The following is a 19,217-nucleotide window of genomic DNA, read 5'->3' as shown; positions in this document are numbered from 1 at the left end:
CATGAAGAAGGAGTCATCCACGATCGCCAACGATTGGCAAGTGACGGAGATCATCGAAGTTAGCCGACATTTTAGGATAAAAGAAGAGAGCACATGACAGCAGACATCATTCTCGCTCGGTTAATCAAACCATCAACTCTCTAAGACGCCTGCCTGGTCATTAAGAGCACCACCACCCCCTCTCTAAGATGCCTACTTGGTCATTGAAGTTCTTTACTACCCTCTAAGACGCTCGGTCATTGAGAATTCCAATCCCCTCTCTCTAAGACGTATGGTCATTGAGAGGCGCCTCTCCAATACGCCCTAAGACACATGATCATTGGGCTTCTTTAAACTTCACCAACAAACCTCCAAAATATTAGAGGAACTTACGTATTAAGTCCCACCACATGTTGCACCACATGTTATGATTAGGGGCACGAGTTTTTCGCACTAAGAATTTGAAAATGTCACGTTTCGTTTTTCATATTTAGAGTTTGTCGCACTTTCCAAATAGTTTCTCATTTTGTAGCCCTTGTGAAAAAGGTATTCCCTGACATTTTTACAACTGTTCCTTTTTATTCATACATCATTACAAAAACAAACCATTAATTATCTAAAAACAAAATACTCTGAATATTTCATTTGACATTGTAAATTTCACTTATAAAAAATTATATTTTAAAAAAAATCAAACTGAAGGAAAATTCTCCCCATCCAGCCGTGATGGTAATAGCTAACGCGCAACATGTTCTCTATAGCAGTGTCTGAATCACCCAAAATGCACCGTTCATATTACGTTTTACCTTTCCGCTAGCGGAAAACTAGGGTTTTAAAATTTATGAAAACGTACTTTTATAAATTCCGCGTTATTTCGTGAAGTGATAGAAATTTCGCGCAAAACTGCCAATTTCGCATTTTATCACACAACGAAAACCAATAAAAATACACACAGAATATCATAAAACGTTAAGAAACTGAAAATTACTTAATTCTGACGCATATCGTTTTGTCGCGCATTGCGAAAAACTTGTGCCTCTAGTTATGATGGTGACGAAGATCCCAGTGTTGATTGAAATAATACAGAATTCAGAAAAAGAATACTCGTCGTGATATAAAAGTAAGTCTACTGAAATTCATTGAGTGATGTGAAATAGGATGGTTCGTTGTGCAAAGATATAGAACTTGTCGGCATTTTTTGACTTGAGTTCTGGTAATGAGAAAACAGCACGGGATGTAGAGCCAATTAACTTAAAAATATATATATTAATAATCAGTACTAATTATTTCTACATAGTAAGTGTTTGTAGATTTGAATAAAGGTGTTGTTTCCAAATAAATTTAACAACGAACATGTACTTTTTTAGCAATTTAAATTTTAAAGAGCTAATCTGAAGACGATAAAAATTTGTCGCTGAAATGTTTCCGTTCAGATTGCTATTTTTTTATGATTAAGTAAGTACTTAACTTTTATTATTATTATTTGAAGAAAGATTAACTACCTGACTGAAGCCGTTCGAGGCCTGTGTTCCCTAACATCCATAATCCATCCAACATGATGTTCAATAGGTGGGTTACTGCTGTGTCGGGTTTTCCGTTTGCGTGGCGTTCTCTTATCTGGTGGAGCCTCCTCTTTGACGACGGCATAGAATCTTGGCGCTCGACGATGATCTCTTCGGGTTCTAGTGGAACGAGATGTATTGCGTTCATGGCTAGAGCTTGCAGGAACCTAGGGAATATAAAAAAACAAATTTCGGTTATTTAAAAAATTGTACAGAGAATTTTATCGTCGACATTTCTGTCGAGGAATTTGAAGCTTAAAATATATAAAACGATAATGATGCCTGTTGTATTGTATGGTTACGAAATAACGTCGCTTATTCTGAGGGAAGAGCGTACACTGAAAATATTTGAATTTACACCGTTTACCAAACATTGTTAGGATCATCAAATCTAGGAGGTATAGGTGGGCAGATCATGTAGCCAGAATGGAAGACAGTAAGAACGCTTTTAAAGTGTTAACTGGAAGTGTAATCGGAAAAAGACCATTGGAAAGACGTCGGCGCAGATGGAGGACAATATTAAGATGGACCTCGCAGAAACAGGAATACAAAGTAGAAACTGGGTCCAGTTAACTAAGGTCAGAACTCAATGGAGAGCTTCTGAGAACGCGGCATTGAACCTCCAGACTCCATAGGCCATAGAGTTAAGAGTGAGTTAGAAGAGAAACAAAGAGTTTTGCTGACAATAGTATAATTTGCCTTTAAGATTAAAACAGGGTCCGCCATCCTGGGAATCCAATTCATTAAAAGAAGAAATATTAACAAGAAAAAAAAATCAGAGATATTGCGTTAACAATGGAAATACATAAAACAATGGTACAACACGTAAATCGGGGCATTGCATCATTAATCATATACTATGTACTGTCGTCTCGCTAGTATTACAATGAAGAACTTAATATGAGTATATTTTGAGTATCAGCTTCTCCCCAATAACTGGCGTGGTTCTGGTACGGCGTCAATTTTTAAACTTACAAACAAATTAGCTCTCTACTTTCTCGAAAACTACGCACGGGTTAATACACTCATGCATATCGTTTTGTTCAACTGAGTGAAACCTATTGATTGGTATGTCTTATATTTGAATATTTTCCCCGTTAAATGCTGATTATTTAGTTTTATTTGAAGAATAATAAGTGAAGACAAGAAATTTAACACGATTTGCTATTAATAACTGAAAATTTTCATAGACGGTTCAAGAAACAATTTCGCGCATCTCATGTGTAAAATCTGGTACACCTAGTATTACACGAGGAATTCAAGCTGTATGGTCAAAATTTGCTAAAAATTTACGTCAAAGATAAACTACACTGACCACAGATTTTTTTTCTTGTATCTAATGATCAATTAAGTAAAATTCCATTTGCTAATGCAATGTTGTGTCTACTTTGTACAGCTAAACCAAAATTAAAACTAGCAAACTTTTTATAATCAACATTCACTATAGCTCTCACATGAGTAAGATTTGCGTTGCACGTATGCTCGTATAAGAAAAATAAAAACTCTGGTAGACGGTAACAAGAATAAGGCACTAGAAGTTTGAATTTCGTCCGGTAGATGTCAGCAGCTGCCATCTAACGGCAAGTTGTGTAATTTCTACTACCTTCGTTTCAATCAAGATATTAACAGATTGACTCCATTAAGGAACCCGACCTAGATAAATCGTTCCAGCTATGTATTGCAGAAAACAGAATTCAAAAATTCGCACCCGTTCAATGGTTGTGTGGAGTAACGCACTGACGTACTAACATTACAATATAAATTTCACTTTCGTCCTAATAAAGTAGTTGTCACGAACTACGTTGAACTCGTTTATTAACCTTTTGTGCGTGATTGTACTTTCAGTCCTTTACTCTTCAAAATATCTTGCAAAGAACAGTGAAAGAGAACTCTGGATATTTAAAAACTCGTTTATGATGAACTGAAGAATCCTTTTCTATAAAAACTACTTTGTAATTATGTCTCTAAATTTGTTTTCCACGTACCGAAGTCTATTACCTTACATAACGTCATCGTGTAAGTTCATGCATTGACAAACATGCTGATAGAAGTATATTCCTATAGGTACACGTACCTACTATTTTCACCATAAGTACAGTAAATACGTAACTTCAGCATTACTTGAAGAACAAAACGACTTGGATTTCGTAAATCGTGGCATTGCAACGTTACACTATAGTAAGCAGTAGCGTAGTGTGGTATTCCGAAGTGGGGATGACAAAGTTAGTCACTTGTGCGATACCATACTACTGCATAGCAATACATAGCTATTCCAAGGGAAAATATAGGCTTATAAAAAAATTAGGGTGGCCAGGGCTCCTTAATTACGGGCCTAGTGGGGTCTACAGAAGCAAATGCGTGGATTACTTAGAAGCCAATAAGCAATTGTCTCAGCTCCTTCTTGCCACCACCGTTGTGACGAGAAAACTCGACCCCACTGTTGTATGAACATTGCTTTGTCGAAATTTGTTATCTTGGGTCCGGACTTCAGACGCCGGGCCTGAGTGTATGTATCATTTGAAGATGCAAATAGAATACACTTAAAACAACTCTGGGCCTGTTTCTGTGTGTTTATTTCGTTGTCAGATATCCAGATACTGAAGGGTCCAAGCAATATTTGCAAGGGGCGGGTGGTGCTGGCTCTCTCGGCCTACCAGATCGGTGACCGTGATTCAACAGAATGTTTTATATTTATGCTTGTGTGTGTGGGCCCCCTCAAAGAGTTTCTGGCTATGCCACTGGCCATACTATGTATTTATGATGAAGATTAATAGTTTGGTTTTAATTACTATTAGAATTACGATGCATTTAATTACGATTAAAGCATAACTATTTTTATACTATCATTTACATAAGCGACATGCTTCAAAAAGGCGTTAAACTAATCATTTCTGTTTTGTTCTATTTCCTTGACGTTAGCGCTCGTACGTTCTGTACAGAAACTATAGCTTAATTGAAAATAGATGAAGTTGGTAATACTTGCGAATACGCCAGCTTATATCTAAAGCAAATGTAGGGTTGAAATGAATGAGGAGGAGTAAGAAGCAAGTAGTTGGGCATGTGCATCCCTTGATGCTTGCAGTAGGAAGCCCAAGGAACATAGCATACGACAAGAGGAAAGACAGAAAATGTGCATCTGAGTGACGCGCATGTGTAGGTAGGTTCTGCTTATCAAAGCAAGGCGTGAGACTGCATCCAGATGACTACAGTGGAAATAGTTGTAAAATTACAAGCAAACAATTTATATTATATAATGAAATACGTACTTTTTCTTATTAACAGGGGATGCTGGGCGTACCGGCGTTCCCTTATGCAACGCCGCTGATACAGAGTAAGAGGACGACTCTGTATCCAACTTTGGAACCGACCTGAACATTAGTTATAGTTACGAATACTGAATTGTATCATCTACAGGACTTGTATTATAAGATCATCTGTAACTCTACAATATAAAATGGTATGTACTTATTTCATATTTATCAATGCGTAGTCATGATAAGGTACTTGGAACATTTCTACAGACACGAACCCAATTCTCTTAATTTCACCATACACACAACGTTCATGAATATTGGTGTAAGAATTATCGATATCTAGATCCCTCTAATTAAGAGTGTGTTATTGCTATGCCTACGATACCTCTTGCATACGCCCCTAAATCATGTTAATCATAGCATAATCACACAGTTGCGTACCTCTGCAGGCGTAGATCGTGTGACAGTCTCATTTTCATTTTCATTCTCATTCTCATTCTCTGCGGATGGCACTGTTTGGGCGTGACTTGGAGGTGCTGGAGGAACTTCAGGATTTGTTACTCGAGGAGCAGGAGGCGCCATTTTCTCAAAAAGTTCCTGAGTAACAACATTCACAGTTTTGTAGCTTCCTTGCGGCTGAACCTGAAAACGAAATAGATTACTGTACATATGGTTTTTCAAATATAAGACAATTCAATCTGCGCTACTTCAATACAGTACACATACGGTTAAATGCCTAAAATAGTTTTGCAAAGTTTTTCTGAACTGTCTGAGGTCTCCTTACAATGAAAAATATAATAATAAACAAATGAGTTTTGTTTCACAATGGGGAACTACGGTAAACTTCCAAATTATGTGAACTAAATACAGTAAACCCTGGTTATTCGTGGAATTGGGTGACAAGGAACAGCGGATAGTCCGGCGAAAAAAAAAAAGTAAAAATGAGGTGGAAATACGAAAATATATATATTTCAGCTTAGCATAAAAGTAAAAATGGGGCGGGAACACGAAATACTATATATATATATATATATATATATATATATATCAGCATAGTATAAAAACTACGTTTTATTGTGCAAGAAAATAATAAATCTTTTAAAGTACCTTTGCTCTACGTCTAAATTACTTTAAAAAAACTACTATAAACCTGTCAGTAATTTTTGACCTTCGCACTGTAGGGCCTATTGTATTTTCTCCGGATGTTGGCTTGAATTTTTTTTGGTTCGTAATTAACTTTCCAGTGATCGCCCGCGGACTCTCTCTCCGCAGTGAAAAATGAATGGAATTTACTACACGTAAAATAACTTTTCGCAATTCCCGTTTTTCATACCAGCAATCGACCTCTGCTTATCAGAATCGAGTTACACTTCAAAACCTGCACTATTGTAGGAAATATTGATTTTTACAAAGCAATTATATTTATCTTTTAGATCATACAGTACTTACTTGTACACGGAGTGTCAGTCGCAGCGACTAATGAGAATTAATTGAGCGCGAGTGCAGCAGGGTTCAAAAATCGCGGCACTCGCGGATAAACCAGGGATGGGCAAAACAGATTTTTATAAAAACCGAAAACCGGTTTCTAGAAAACCGAAATCCGAAAAACCAACATTTTGATTTTCTTCAAAACCAGTTTGGTTTTTCACCAAACCCGATTTCAGTTTTCACCAAAAGCAGGTTCGGTTTTTCACCGTAATCGGTTTCGGTTTTCAAAGAAACTAGTTTCTGTGAAAACTTTTGGAAAACACATAAAACTTTCTGTGAAAAGGAAATCAGTTTCCGGAGAACAAGGAAGCACTATTCTGGTCAAAAATAGAACCAATTAAAAAAAAAAACTGAAACCGGATTTTGAGAAAACCGGAACCGGTTTTGAACAAAACCGGTTTCGGCAAAAACTTTTTTCTGAACATTTTCAAAACCGGTTTCGGTTTTTCTAGAAATCGGAAATCGAAAAACAGTTTTTTTTGTGCCCACCACTGGGATAAACAGGGCTTTACTGTACATAAAGAATAAAGGAGTTACTACAGGGTATCCGGAAAGTCCCATTTGTTGTAGTGAATAATGCTGTCTCAGGGCGAATGTGTGAAAATAATACTGTTGTATGGGAATATTAACAGAGTTCAATCGATGCCATCTCGAAGAACACTCTCCCCATTTGTCTAGTAGCTAGCACGTGCGTTTTGATGCACGAGGTCCCGGATTCGATTCCTAGTGGGAGAGTTCTGAAAAATTTGTATGCATTGCGGTGATTCGGACTCCACCTTGAACTTAGTTCCATGCCTCGTATAGCTTCGGTGCTAAAAGGGACGTCAAAACTCGAATTCGACCAACCAAAAAACACCGTGAAGCTGGGGAGAAATTCAAAAGAATCAAGATCATATGCGAACCAAGTAATCCACATTACGTCGCTCAAGTGATCAACAACTTTCAATTTTACTTCAAAACAATTCAAAACAGAGCCACAGTTTGAGACTTCGACGCCCAGAGCGACGTACAATTCGGCTCCCCCATCACTCACATTACCAAGCTTCTTTTTTTTCATATAAGAAAAGCAGCTTTTGTTATTATGCTACGCTGAATTTTTATCTACTTGCTTGGACAGACCATTGCAACAGCGAAAGCGATAATTATGTTTCCTTTTAGAAACAAGAGCTGTTTTCAAGAGGCTTATTTTGGATTTTTTGTTTGACAAAAGTACCTTTGGTTGTATACATATCCATTTGGAGAACAGTTATGGACATTTACAACTATTTACACTGTTTCATACCACTGATAAGAAATGAAATTTTAATACATTAGAAACTATGTGCTTTCAAAATGTTCAAAATGGGTGACAACATTAATTTTCAGTAATAATTGTAAACTTCTGTAATTTTGTTCAGTACGCGACCACACAAATAGCATTTTAATTTCGATTCTTTTACCGTAAAAATATTTTGAGAAATGTAACAGAAATTCAAAGGAACCTTCTTCGAGAACTCCTCAAAGCATTCATTCTCACCGTCGTGATTAATTCGATTGGATAGAAAGGCGTGATTCTCTAAACAAACTCATCACTATCAAAATGCCGAACACATATTTCACACTTTGACCGTTTCTGAATTTGAAAACGTTCCTGCAAGACTATAAGTGACTACTCGGTACTTTGTATATCACATCGTCATAAACAGATCACATGTAATAGTCTTTTAAAGTAATAAGTAAAAACTTGTGACTCTTTACTGAAACATTTGACTTGCGCGCGGAACGAACAAGAAACTTTTTTTATTTCTTTGCAAACCGACAACAATAGTGATTTAACAAGGCGCCAATATGTTTTTGGGGCGACTGTTGTTTATTCATTTCCAACCTCTTCCTTTGTTCTTGCTCGTTCGGCGCCCCCTTGTATCAGAGCCCGAGGCGACCGCCACGCTTGCCCCTCCCTAGCTACAGCTCTGCTTAAAAGCATGTGTGGAACTCAACGGAGAGCATATTGAACAATACTCTGATTTTACCTACGGTGTAGGGCCTTTCGGACACCCTGTCCAAAATTAAAATTTTAATTTAATAGCTAGTATGAAGCTAATTAACGTACCCAATCTTGTTCACTCCATAAATCTTCTTCGTAATAGTAAAGGCCATCATTTATAACCTGAGCTAAATCCTGAGTAATTTTCACCCTTGTTGTCCAATCGCCAGTTCTGTCGTAGCCTTCATGTTTCGGATACCGGGACGACTGGGAGGTCTGCGTAACGATCAGGATCTTGTTAACCTCATGGTCACTCAATTCATAGTCTGAATCGTCCTCTGACCTGAAACACAAAACAATAAATTGTTTCAATAACAGATTGTTATTTATTACTGAAGTCTTACTGATAAACCATTACTGATACTCAGTACTTCTAATACATAAAAGCTAAAGACAATGTTTTATAATGTATTTTATATAAATACGAGGGCTGTTCAAGAAGTATCAGACGGTTTGGTCTATCGAGACAGTGAGCGGGGTTAGAGTCGCGGTCTTGGTATCAAAACGTTGCCACACTCAGTACGCATCCGCAGTACCGTGAGGACTGTGACACTCTTACTGTGCTTTCTGTGACGTATTACAATGTGCGCTGCAATAGAAAATGCCGCCTCTTGTTAAACGGGTTCTGTGGTTCGGTTTTTGTTGACAAAATACCATAAGCCAATTGGAATCCATCGCCAACTGTGTGAAATGTACGAACTTTTTTTTTTTAACGACAACGCACGTCTACAGACGGCTAAGTGTACCAGAGAGCTCTTGGATGGTTTCGGATGGGAGGTGTTCGATCACCCACTGAGCGACTACCACCAATGAAGACATGACTCGCTACACAACGCTTTGATACTGACGCCGAACTACATGCTGGTGTATAGGCTAGTGGTTGAAATCGCAAGCAGTAGATTTCTACCGCGATGGTATTGAAAAACTTGTGCCACGGTATAATAAGTGCCTTAATTTGCAAGGTGATTATGTGTAAAACAGCTTAAGAGTGAACCTTTCAAATGTATATAGAACTTGGTTTGTTCATTCTGTTACTTTTTTTTTTATTTCAAAACGTCTTTAACTTTCTGGACAGCCCTTGGATATAAATGAAACACGTTAAGGCAATATACAACTCTTATACAAAACAACAGTTAAGTTTTTCTCTTCATTTATTTTCCTTTGCTTTCCTGCATTAGTACCGATCAACCCTTCGTACGTGGGTGTGGCGACAACCCGGAGAACGCTTCTTACTAGACTGCATTGTGCCAACAGTGAAATTTGGTGGTGGTGTAATGGTGTGGGATGCATTTTGTTGGTTCGGCCTCCCGCTTGTTGTTGTGCCTCGTAATATGACGAGTGCAAAATATCTGAATATTTTGGACAATTCAATGCTCCCCACATTATGGGAATTCTTTGGAATCGTCCCATGTTACTATCAGGATGATAATGCCCCTTGCCACAAAGCTGCCAATGTTATGTCGTGGTATGACGAGAACAGTGTGCAACGACTCCTGGAGCCTGATGCTCAATCGCCTGATTTGAACCCCCTTAAACATCTGTGGGATGAATTGGAGCGGTATTTAAGGTTCAGACCAACTCGTCCAAATTCACCTGCGCACTTGGAATCGCCTTGCAGGAGTGGGCTACCATCCCACCTGGTATCAATCAGCAACTGGTGGAAAGCCTTCCTCGGAGTATACATGCTGTGATCCAGGCCAAAGGAGGCCCTACCCAATATTAGGTTACGTCATAATTTGAAAGTTGTGGCCTGACCGGTGACTTTTTGGTAGCTAGTGCACATATTTCAAGTAAAATATCACAATATTAACGTATACATCCAAAAACGATAAATTACGCCATATGCCACTTTCCTACTCAGATAACTTCTTCTTCAATCAATATTCAGTCGGGGAAAGAAGTTTTTCATCATAGCAGGATGTGGTATGGTGAATCAACGGTACCTACATGATTTTTTCAATATAGTTTACGTAATAATAAAAATATGTTAGATACATGAAAAATTTTAAAATTATCGTATTGTATTGTATTGTATTTATTTATTTACCCCATTTGAAACCAAGATACATTTGGTATTTGGAGGGTTCAGACAGTCCTCTTTCTTGTTTCAAATAAACTTAAAAAAAAAAAAAAAAAAAAAAAATGTTACACTATTTAATACACATTATTGCCAAGATAATCTGCTACACTGTAATATACTTTATCCACCAGGAATCTCTTGAGTTCCTTTTTAAAAACATTTATATTTTCTTCATTTTTTATTTCTCTGGGTAGCTTATTGTAAATTTGTACTCCCATATGGCTTGGGCCTTCCCGTACTAATGTTAGTTTTGTAAAACATTGTCTTTTTTCATTTTGCTGTCTGGTATTATAAACGTGACTTACTTGGGTTCCGTCTTTCAATTTTGCTGCATAGATTGCAGTTTCGTACCTAGTTTTCTTTAAAATTATACATAAAAGCACTAAAAAATTTTACTGTTTGTTCATCTTTACCCTTAGAAAAGTTAATCTACAGTCAAATTTTTATGAATAGGACTTGTTCTGATCTCTTTTCTCATTTTCTTAAATTCGGTTAGGATCTGAACTACAACTGACTGAGGCACTGGATTCTTAGTAATTTAAATCTACAGAAGCACGCACACAGAAAGCGAGTGCGTTACCCACGAGGGTCCATGAATCTTTAAAAACTCTTGGTTATGTACCGCACGATAAGAGACATTGGTGATAAATATAGGTGACTGATGGATGACCTGATAAGACTCCAAGAATACCCATAAGTCACAATACTTGTAATCACAAACTAGGTAGATGAACACAGGATGAAGTTGACAAAGAAATTGTCCGTTATTGACAGTATTGACAACTTGAAAGTCCAACAGAATCAGGTGGAAGAAGTGCTGTTTTTGGAGATTGCTAGTTACGTAACTGTCATTGTTGCTCATGTGTACTGTGTGTTTTACTCATGTCTACAGTGCTGGAAATTGGTATAAAGGCAGAGAGACATTTGAAAATAGAAGAAGGCAAGAATGCCAAAGATGGAAAAAAATGATCTATTTACAAAGTAACATTGTATACTGTACAAAATCAAAGGCATATCGTTTGCTAATACGTCACTGGCACGTGTAGTATACACAAAATTATAAATTAGACGATTTTCGGGTGGAAATTAGTATAAAGGCACCCAGTGTCTTTGACAAAAATGAAAGTATAATTTAAAGTGCAGAATGGAAAATGAGTGTTCAGTACTTCAGTGTACCTCCCTTCTTCTAAATGAGTTGGAATATGTGCTTCGGCATTGTTTTTATGAGATCTGTTAGTTGTTGCTGTGGAATCGCTGACCACTCTTCTCGTATCGCGCTTTTCAACTCAGCAATGGACCCAAATTGCCGTCCATTGCGATAAACATTGCGCGCAAGGATGCCCCATAGGTTTTCTATCGGATTAAGATCAGGGTTTCTCGCTGGCCACTCCATGACCTTAATGTCTTTGTCTTGAAACCACTGTAGAGTTGCTGCTTCCCTGTGGATAGCAGCGTTGTCCTGCTGGAAAATCAGGTTTTGATCGTCCAACTCCTCATACATCCGCAGCAATTCTATTTCTAACATCTCTGTGTATGTCGATGAATTCATCTTGGTGTTGAGCCATGCAATATTTGTTGTACCTTTAACACAAAACGCTGCCCAAATCATAACACTTCCTCCACCAAAATTTCTGCTCCTTTGCACTTGCTCTTTTTCCCTAAGGTCATGCCAATAGTATTGAAAACCATCCGGACCATTTAAATTGAACTTCTGCTCATCACTAAACACAACGTGATTCCATTTGGATGTCCACGACATATGTGTTTGCGCAAACTGGAGTCGCGCCTGCTTGTGCGTCGCACTTAAGGGTGGTTTACACTTCCGTTTCTTGAATGTAAGATGTGGACCTTGATTCAAAATTTGACGCACTCTTCTGGATGTGACAGGTAACTTGCAATCAGCAACAATTTGGGAAAATGACATATTTCTGGCCCTTGCCTTGCGCACAATTAATAGTTTCCTGGACTCCGAGAGTTTTCTCGTTCTACCATACTTCCCGTGTTTTCCATATTGTGCACCCAACCGAACGTAATTATCAACTACACAACTTGAAATATTTAACCGTTTTGCAATTTGCCGATTTGACAGGCCCATGTCCTTGTACGCACAGACACATGCTTGTTCCTCACTCGACAACAATTTTCCACGAGGCATGGCCCACACAACAGCTCACAGACGTTCACACCCGCGTTTCTCTTATCGCACTGTGTCAGCTGTTTCTTAAAGGCGTATCAGGGGTAGTGCTGAACGTGTTGAGGGTGCCAATCGACAAGTAACCATGGGTGCCTTTATACCAATTTCCACCCGACAATCATCTCATTTCTCTTTTTGTGTAAATTACGTGTGCCAGTGACGTATTAGCAAGCGATATGCCTTTGATTTTGTACAGTATACAATATTACTTTGTAAATATATCACTTAGATCCATCCTCGGCATTCTTGCCTCCTGCTATTTTCAAATGTCCCTCTGCCTTTATACCAATTTCCAGCACTGTAGACACGAAAACCTCTTCTCCAAAACAATATATGTACAGTACTTCATTTTTCAGGGTGTCTATTAAACATCCAAAATGAAATTTCGTGACTGTGACCTTTTCATTACCAACCATAAAATTTCTTAACAGTCTCAAGAGCGAATTAGGCCGAATTCCCATCCATGTGATAGAAGCGTACTTTGCTTCCGTTTGGTAACGTCTAAAGCTGACCACAGACCCTTTTGATGGTGAATTTTGACGTTTTATAGAACGAAATTTTCCAGTCTGTACTTATATTTGTACATATTTTAAAAAATGTACCCAAAAGCTAAATTTCTTGACTTTCATGACCGTTTTCTAATTTCGTGACTTTTCCGTGACCGATAGACGCCCTGTTTTTACTAGTCATCTTATTTAATTTAAGGAACTTCCTCAAATTCGAGTTTCAGAGGTTGAATGAATAAAACTTCGAGTTATACAGGTTATATAGTCACTTTTAATGAGGAGTGCGGAAACTCGATATCTTGAATTTTTCTTGTAGCAACTTTGGTGACTCGAATTCTATTCCTTTAAGCTTCAAGTTACCGGGGTCCTACTGTAATTGAGATTGTTGGTAACTGTAGTGAATGAAAGGATTGCCTCAAGAATAACGGTTGAAATTTAATAAATAAATAAATAATTAAAAAAGTAGTGTTCATTATTATGCAATATCCGGAATCCCTGGAATTGAATTATGTACTTTGCATTAGGATAAGCAGTTCTATTACTGGGCCATCATTCTCCGAGGTACTCGAGGAAAAAAAAAAAATCTTCCGATCTTTGCGTTAGTTCTGAAAACCAAGGCGTCATAATAATACAAATCCAATTTGATACATAAACCCACACGTTTCAGCCTTAAACTAGCTAGGCTTCATTGTCAGTCGCCACTGGGATTTGGCGACCAGTATTTTCCGAACCCTGGTGCTCCCTGAGGAACTATGGAGGTTCTCTAAAGACTTACTTCAACAGAAAATCCGAGAAATCACATGTCAACTTTCCGAAACTAATATAGACTGTGACAATCACAAGAATGGATATATTCCATGCAAGAAAGATATTATAAAGTTTAAAAAGGAAACAAGTTAACTATATTTCTTTGAAATACAGTGCAATATCTAATATATTAGCTAAAGCTGTATTTTATGTGCACGAAGTATTATGTGGCATTAATTACCATTACTTATTTTGGTTTGGGAAGGTCGAAGTTTGGCACTGGAAAGCAATACAATGACCACACGTCACCGGCTGTAGGGTGCACCATATGGCCGGCCAGAGGAGCATTCTTGTCAGTTTTCTTTAGTTACACGATATTGAAATATTGATGAAATTAAGTACAGGGTTTGTATGATAAGTAATGAGACCAGGTCTGGAAACATTGTTTTATTGATCTGATCTGTACAGGGACTTAAAAGCTTTCGAAGTACTCTCCTCTTGCGTCGATGCACTTCTGCAATCGATGTTTCCACGCTGCAAACGCCCCCTGGAAGTCAGCAGCCGGCATGTCCTTTAGAAATGTGGTCACGGCTGCTTGGATGGCTGTGACGTCTGCAAAACGGGTTCCTTTCAAGCGTGGCTTCAGCTTCGGGAAGAGGAAGAAGTCGGCCGGGCTCACATCTGGGCTGTAGGGTGGTTGTGGAAGGACTTCCACCCCAATCCGGGTCAAAAAGGAGGTCACTAAGAAGGCGGTGTGGGCAGGGGCATTGTCGTGATGCAACTTCCACCGGCTAGCGATCGCCGGTCTTTTCCGCTTGACGCTCCTGTGCAGTCTCTCAAGGACTTGTTTGTAGAAGGCGGCGTTGACGGCTTGTCCTTGGGGTACAAACTCCTTGTGGACCACCCCCACATTGTCAAAAAAAACAATCAACATTGTTTTCACCTTTGACTTCGACATTCTGGCCTTCTTGGGGCGCGGGGACGCAGGAGTGTGCCACTCCGCGCTTTGACGTTTCGTTTCAGGGTCGTACTGGAACACCCACGACTCGTCACCTGTTATGACGTCATCTTCAAAGTTAGGGTCACTGTTCATGAGGTTCAACAGTTCCTGACAACAATCAACACGTCGTTGCTTTTGTTCGTCAGTCAACACTCGCGGCACCAGTTTCGCACAGATTTTTCTCATTCCCAATTGTTCCGTCACAATCTTGTGCACTGTTGTGTGGTTCATATCGAGTTCATCAGCAATCAATCACAACGATAATCGACGGTCTGAGTTCAGGAGATCCCTCACTTTTGCCACAGTTTCGTCCGTAGTCACTGTTGTCGGGCGTCCAGCCCTCTCCAGGTCCTCAACGCTTTCCCGGCCGTTCCGGAACGCACTGTGCCAACGAAACACCTGGGCTTTGGATAGGGCTTCCTCTTTGTAGGCCTCCGTGATGAGAGAAAGCGTCTGAGTAGCCGTTTTCCCCAGGCGAACGCAAAATTTGATCGCATAACGCTGTTCGATGGAACCCTCCATGTTTGTTGATTTTCCGCCGTGACAAGAATGTTCACAAGGGCTTTGTCCAAGGCTTGTCCGCGCTCCACTAAGGCTCGGAGCCAACTGACGCGCGGTGCGTTGCTTTGCTCGGACCCCCCCCTACATCCTCCATCACCGACAAACCCGCTCCAGCGACACGCGCGCCGCGGCGCGGCGAGTCTCATTACTTATCATACAGACCTTGTAACACGCAAAAGGAAGTGCTAAAGGAGACGGTGATTATGAGGAATGAAATGGTGGAATGAAGAAAGTGGGAGGGAACGGGAGAACCCCGAAAAAAAAAAAAAAACACACACACACACACACACACACAAGCATAGTGTTTGTCCACCACAAAGTCCACACGGCGCGAGCTGGGATCGAACCAGGGACCCCAAGCACCGGAGGTGAACGTTCTACCACTGAGCCAACGCGTCCCCTCCAAACTAAACTTCGTTTCGTTACAGGTCATAAAGAGCTATGGTCCGCCAGGTTGATGCTCGTTTAACGGTCTGATGCGTGGTCGCCGTATCACCTCCTAGTTGCCATTAATTCTGACATACTAGCGCAGGGCAGGAGATGAGTATTAAAAAGAGAAAATCTATTTGCACCCACAATAAATTTTGATGAATATGCTAGCAAGAAATAGAGGAGAAAAAAAAAAAAAAAAAAAAAGCTACGTACCTAATTTGCTGATATTTTATGTAGAGTTAAATACAGATCTTGAAGCAGAATAAACGCTTTTTTTATCATACAATTCATTTGTTTATTGAAAATTACATTACCCTTTCTGAACCTTTTTGCAGTCTCGGCAACGAAAGACTCATAATTCCTTTAGAAAAAACATTTACAAGAGACATGTACAATGTACTGAAGATTTAAATATATATCATGTAACTATTATGTAACCTGTGCTATATGATGACAATTGGCTAATTATACTTGTTTGTAGAGAGGCCTACTATCAAACGCCACTCATTAGCCTTTAAGGCTTTGTGGTGTCAGCGAAAACCTCTCCAGTTTTTCTAGCACAAGCTCTGCTCAAAAGTGCCAAAAGTATCACTCCTGACCTAAAACTTGTGCTACCACACGCACTATTCACATTATACTAACATGCTCAGGAACTTTAACAACCATCTTACATCTTCAAATATTCAAGAAATCTTCTTTTAAGATAAATATGTTTAAGAATGAAAAGGGCAACTACAGAAACTGTTACTGGAAAAGGCTCCAAAGACAGCCGAAATCGAAATCATTAACAAAACAGATTAACTTCTGGGTACAAGGCGAGTGCCTATTTACCAAATGAAAAAGTCTTACAGTACGAAGAAAGGAAAAAGAACATATTGGCTTTGGTCTGTGGTGAATGGAGAGTGTGTGACTGAATTAACAGAGAAACTTGCATTCCACTGCTGCATGTACTTACCAGTCAGTGAAGGTATTGTGTCTACCGGTTGGAACATTCAACTCTTCGTCAAATTGGAAGTCCAGCTCTTCACGATCTTCAAAAGCGTCTTTCTCCTTCCTCTCATCGTCTCGACGTTCCTCCGATTTCTCCTTTGGTGGAGGTTTCACTCGCCGCTTCACCTGGGACACACATCATACAAAGATACATATTAGATCTTAGATTCACTGGAGGTTTATTTATATATCCGAGGGTAAGTCAAAAATTATCTGCAATTTTGACACAATTCTGACCTCTGTCCTCTTGTATTTTATTGTTATGCTGTTGTGGTCATGTTATGAAAGTTTGATCCTAAGTCCTCCATTTTGTCTTCCTTTTGTTTTAGATAAACCATGTCGCTCCCTTAGAAGTTTGCACCAAAAAGGAACAACGAACAGTGATCCGGTTTTTGTGGTCGGGAGGTGTATATCAGGGGCCGCAGTATATCAAAGACTTTCGGCACAATACAGGAACAGTGTCTTGTCGCAACGGAGTGTCTACGAATGGATTGAAAAATTCAAAAATGATCGCACAAGTGTTACGCACGCGAAGGGAGCCGGACGAACATCTACGGCCATATATGATTACGACATTGAGCGTGCACGTGACATGCTTCTGTTAGAGATAGACGAGTGACTATTGTGCCGAAAGTCTTTGATGTACTGCGGCTCCTAACACACCTTCCGACTACAAAAGCCGGATCAGTGCTCGTTGTTGCTCTTTGTTGTAAACTTCTAATGGAGCGGCCATGATCTAAATGAAACAAAAGGAAAATAAATGGGAGGAATTAGGATCAAAACTTTCATAGCATGACTACAACAGCATAACAATAAAATACATCAGGACAGAAGTCAGTAGGAACAATGTAAACAGAGTTATGTCAAAATTGCGAATAATTTTTGACTTGCCCTCGTATTTTGAGAGTAGTTCCACGAGAACTCACGGTGAGGGTGACAAGTCTCATGCTTAATTAGAAGTAACTCAAAGTGAGGAATGCGTATAAATATTTATGAATGCGGAAATTTTCAATGGAAACCCTTGCCATCGTCAGCGGCTTAGTTTATTTACATAAATACACTGCTGTTCTAATCACACCTCAAGGCTACCATTGTATATAACAAATGAAAATAAACTATCTGAGACTTTTCAGCATGTTATCGGCAAGCATAACTACACCGATAATATGTTTGCAATACAACTTAAGTCCCAACAGGTGACTGGAACGGAAACATTGGTGTATTTGAAGCTATTATATTTGTTGAGAACTAACTATAGTATGGTTTACGCATTTTAATTGTTGTTTTATGCATAAAAATATCAAAGGTAAGCTTAACCATAGCTCAAAAGTATTTTCATCATGTAATGGAAGAATTGAGACGTGATTAAAACAACAGTGTGTATTTATGTAAATCGCTGTCGAAGGTGAGAAAAATGCATTCCTAAATTTAAGATGATTCTCTATTTATTAAGAGAATGATGATTAAGATGATTTCTCTATTTAAGATGATTTTCTTCTGCATAATGTACGAGTAACAATACTAATAAACAATCTCCGCAATTTAACTTACTGAACATAATTAAATGAATATAGGAATATAAACACACATATAGCAGGTTTTTATATGGACAATGGAAAAGTGACACTTTCGGCATCCAGCAAATAATGAAAATGCCTAGACAACTTAAATACTACTTCGAGATTTCAAAACTATATTATTATTAATAATAGTAATAATATTATTGAGATTTCACGGCGATTACAATGTTAAGTAAGCAACTAGGAATACTTTTTAGGTTTCTCAACGTCGTGTTTTAATATTCTGTCCCAACAATCGTTTCACTGACTTTACAAGCCTTTAGGCAACACAAGAAAATTAAATGAAATCTGTAAGATATACATCCCATGGTTATGCCGGGTAGGCTAAAGGAGACGGTGATGATGAGAAATGAATCAAATGGTAGAAGTGGGAGGAAACGGGAAAAAGCCGAGAAAACCTACGCACACGGTATTTATCCACCACAAAGTCCACTTGGCGCGAGCTGGAATTCAACCAAAGACCCCATGCGCCACAGGTGAACGCTCTACCACAGCCTAAAGGGCATAATCTTAAGATGTTAACTTAAAGCTTTAATTGCTACATGGCAATACCTGAGACCTTAATAACTTTATAAAGAACGTAACTATCTGTGTTAAGTATTTGATTCATGACATTTTACTGGTTAACAAGAAAGCTCTGGTGAATTTTCAACCGCCAAACTCTGAAGCACATTCTGGAATCAGTGTACTGAAACTGAATTAGTATTTTTTCCCCTCTTTTTTTTCCAAGTAAATACTTGAATCCTTTATTTAAACTTTGCCGATTTTATTGATCTCATTAAGAGTTGAAAATTGTTCTTTCTCAGCTAATTTCTTCCTCA

The 19,217-nt window shown here is 38.8% G+C and overlaps 1 protein-coding gene across 1 annotated transcript in view; it reads right to left on the bottom strand.

Moving 5' to 3' along the window:
• Positions 1-19,217, bottom strand: part of larp (La related protein) — a 223,222-nt gene that overhangs the window by 34,279 nt on the left and 169,726 nt on the right. Inside the window, exons 10-13 of the mRNA XM_081737755.1 lie at positions 16,782-16,942; positions 8,373-8,589; positions 5,237-5,437; positions 1,482-1,708 (exon numbers count right to left, since the gene is read on the bottom strand). Of these exons, the coding sequence (XP_081593881.1) occupies positions 1,482-1,708; positions 5,237-5,437; positions 8,373-8,589; positions 16,782-16,942 (806 nt within the window). The remainder of the gene's footprint in view (positions 1-1,481; positions 1,709-5,236; positions 5,438-8,372; positions 8,590-16,781; positions 16,943-19,217) is intronic.

The sequence above is a fragment of the Thermobia domestica genome, chromosome 14 (genome assembly GCF_964235325.1).
Source record: "Thermobia domestica chromosome 14, izTheDome1.hap1.1, whole genome shotgun sequence".
Classification (NCBI taxonomy): Eukaryota; Metazoa; Arthropoda; class Insecta; order Zygentoma; family Lepismatidae; genus Thermobia; species Thermobia domestica.
The sequence above is the reverse complement of the archived record's forward strand: the minus strand, read 5'-3'. Positions and strand labels throughout refer to the sequence as shown.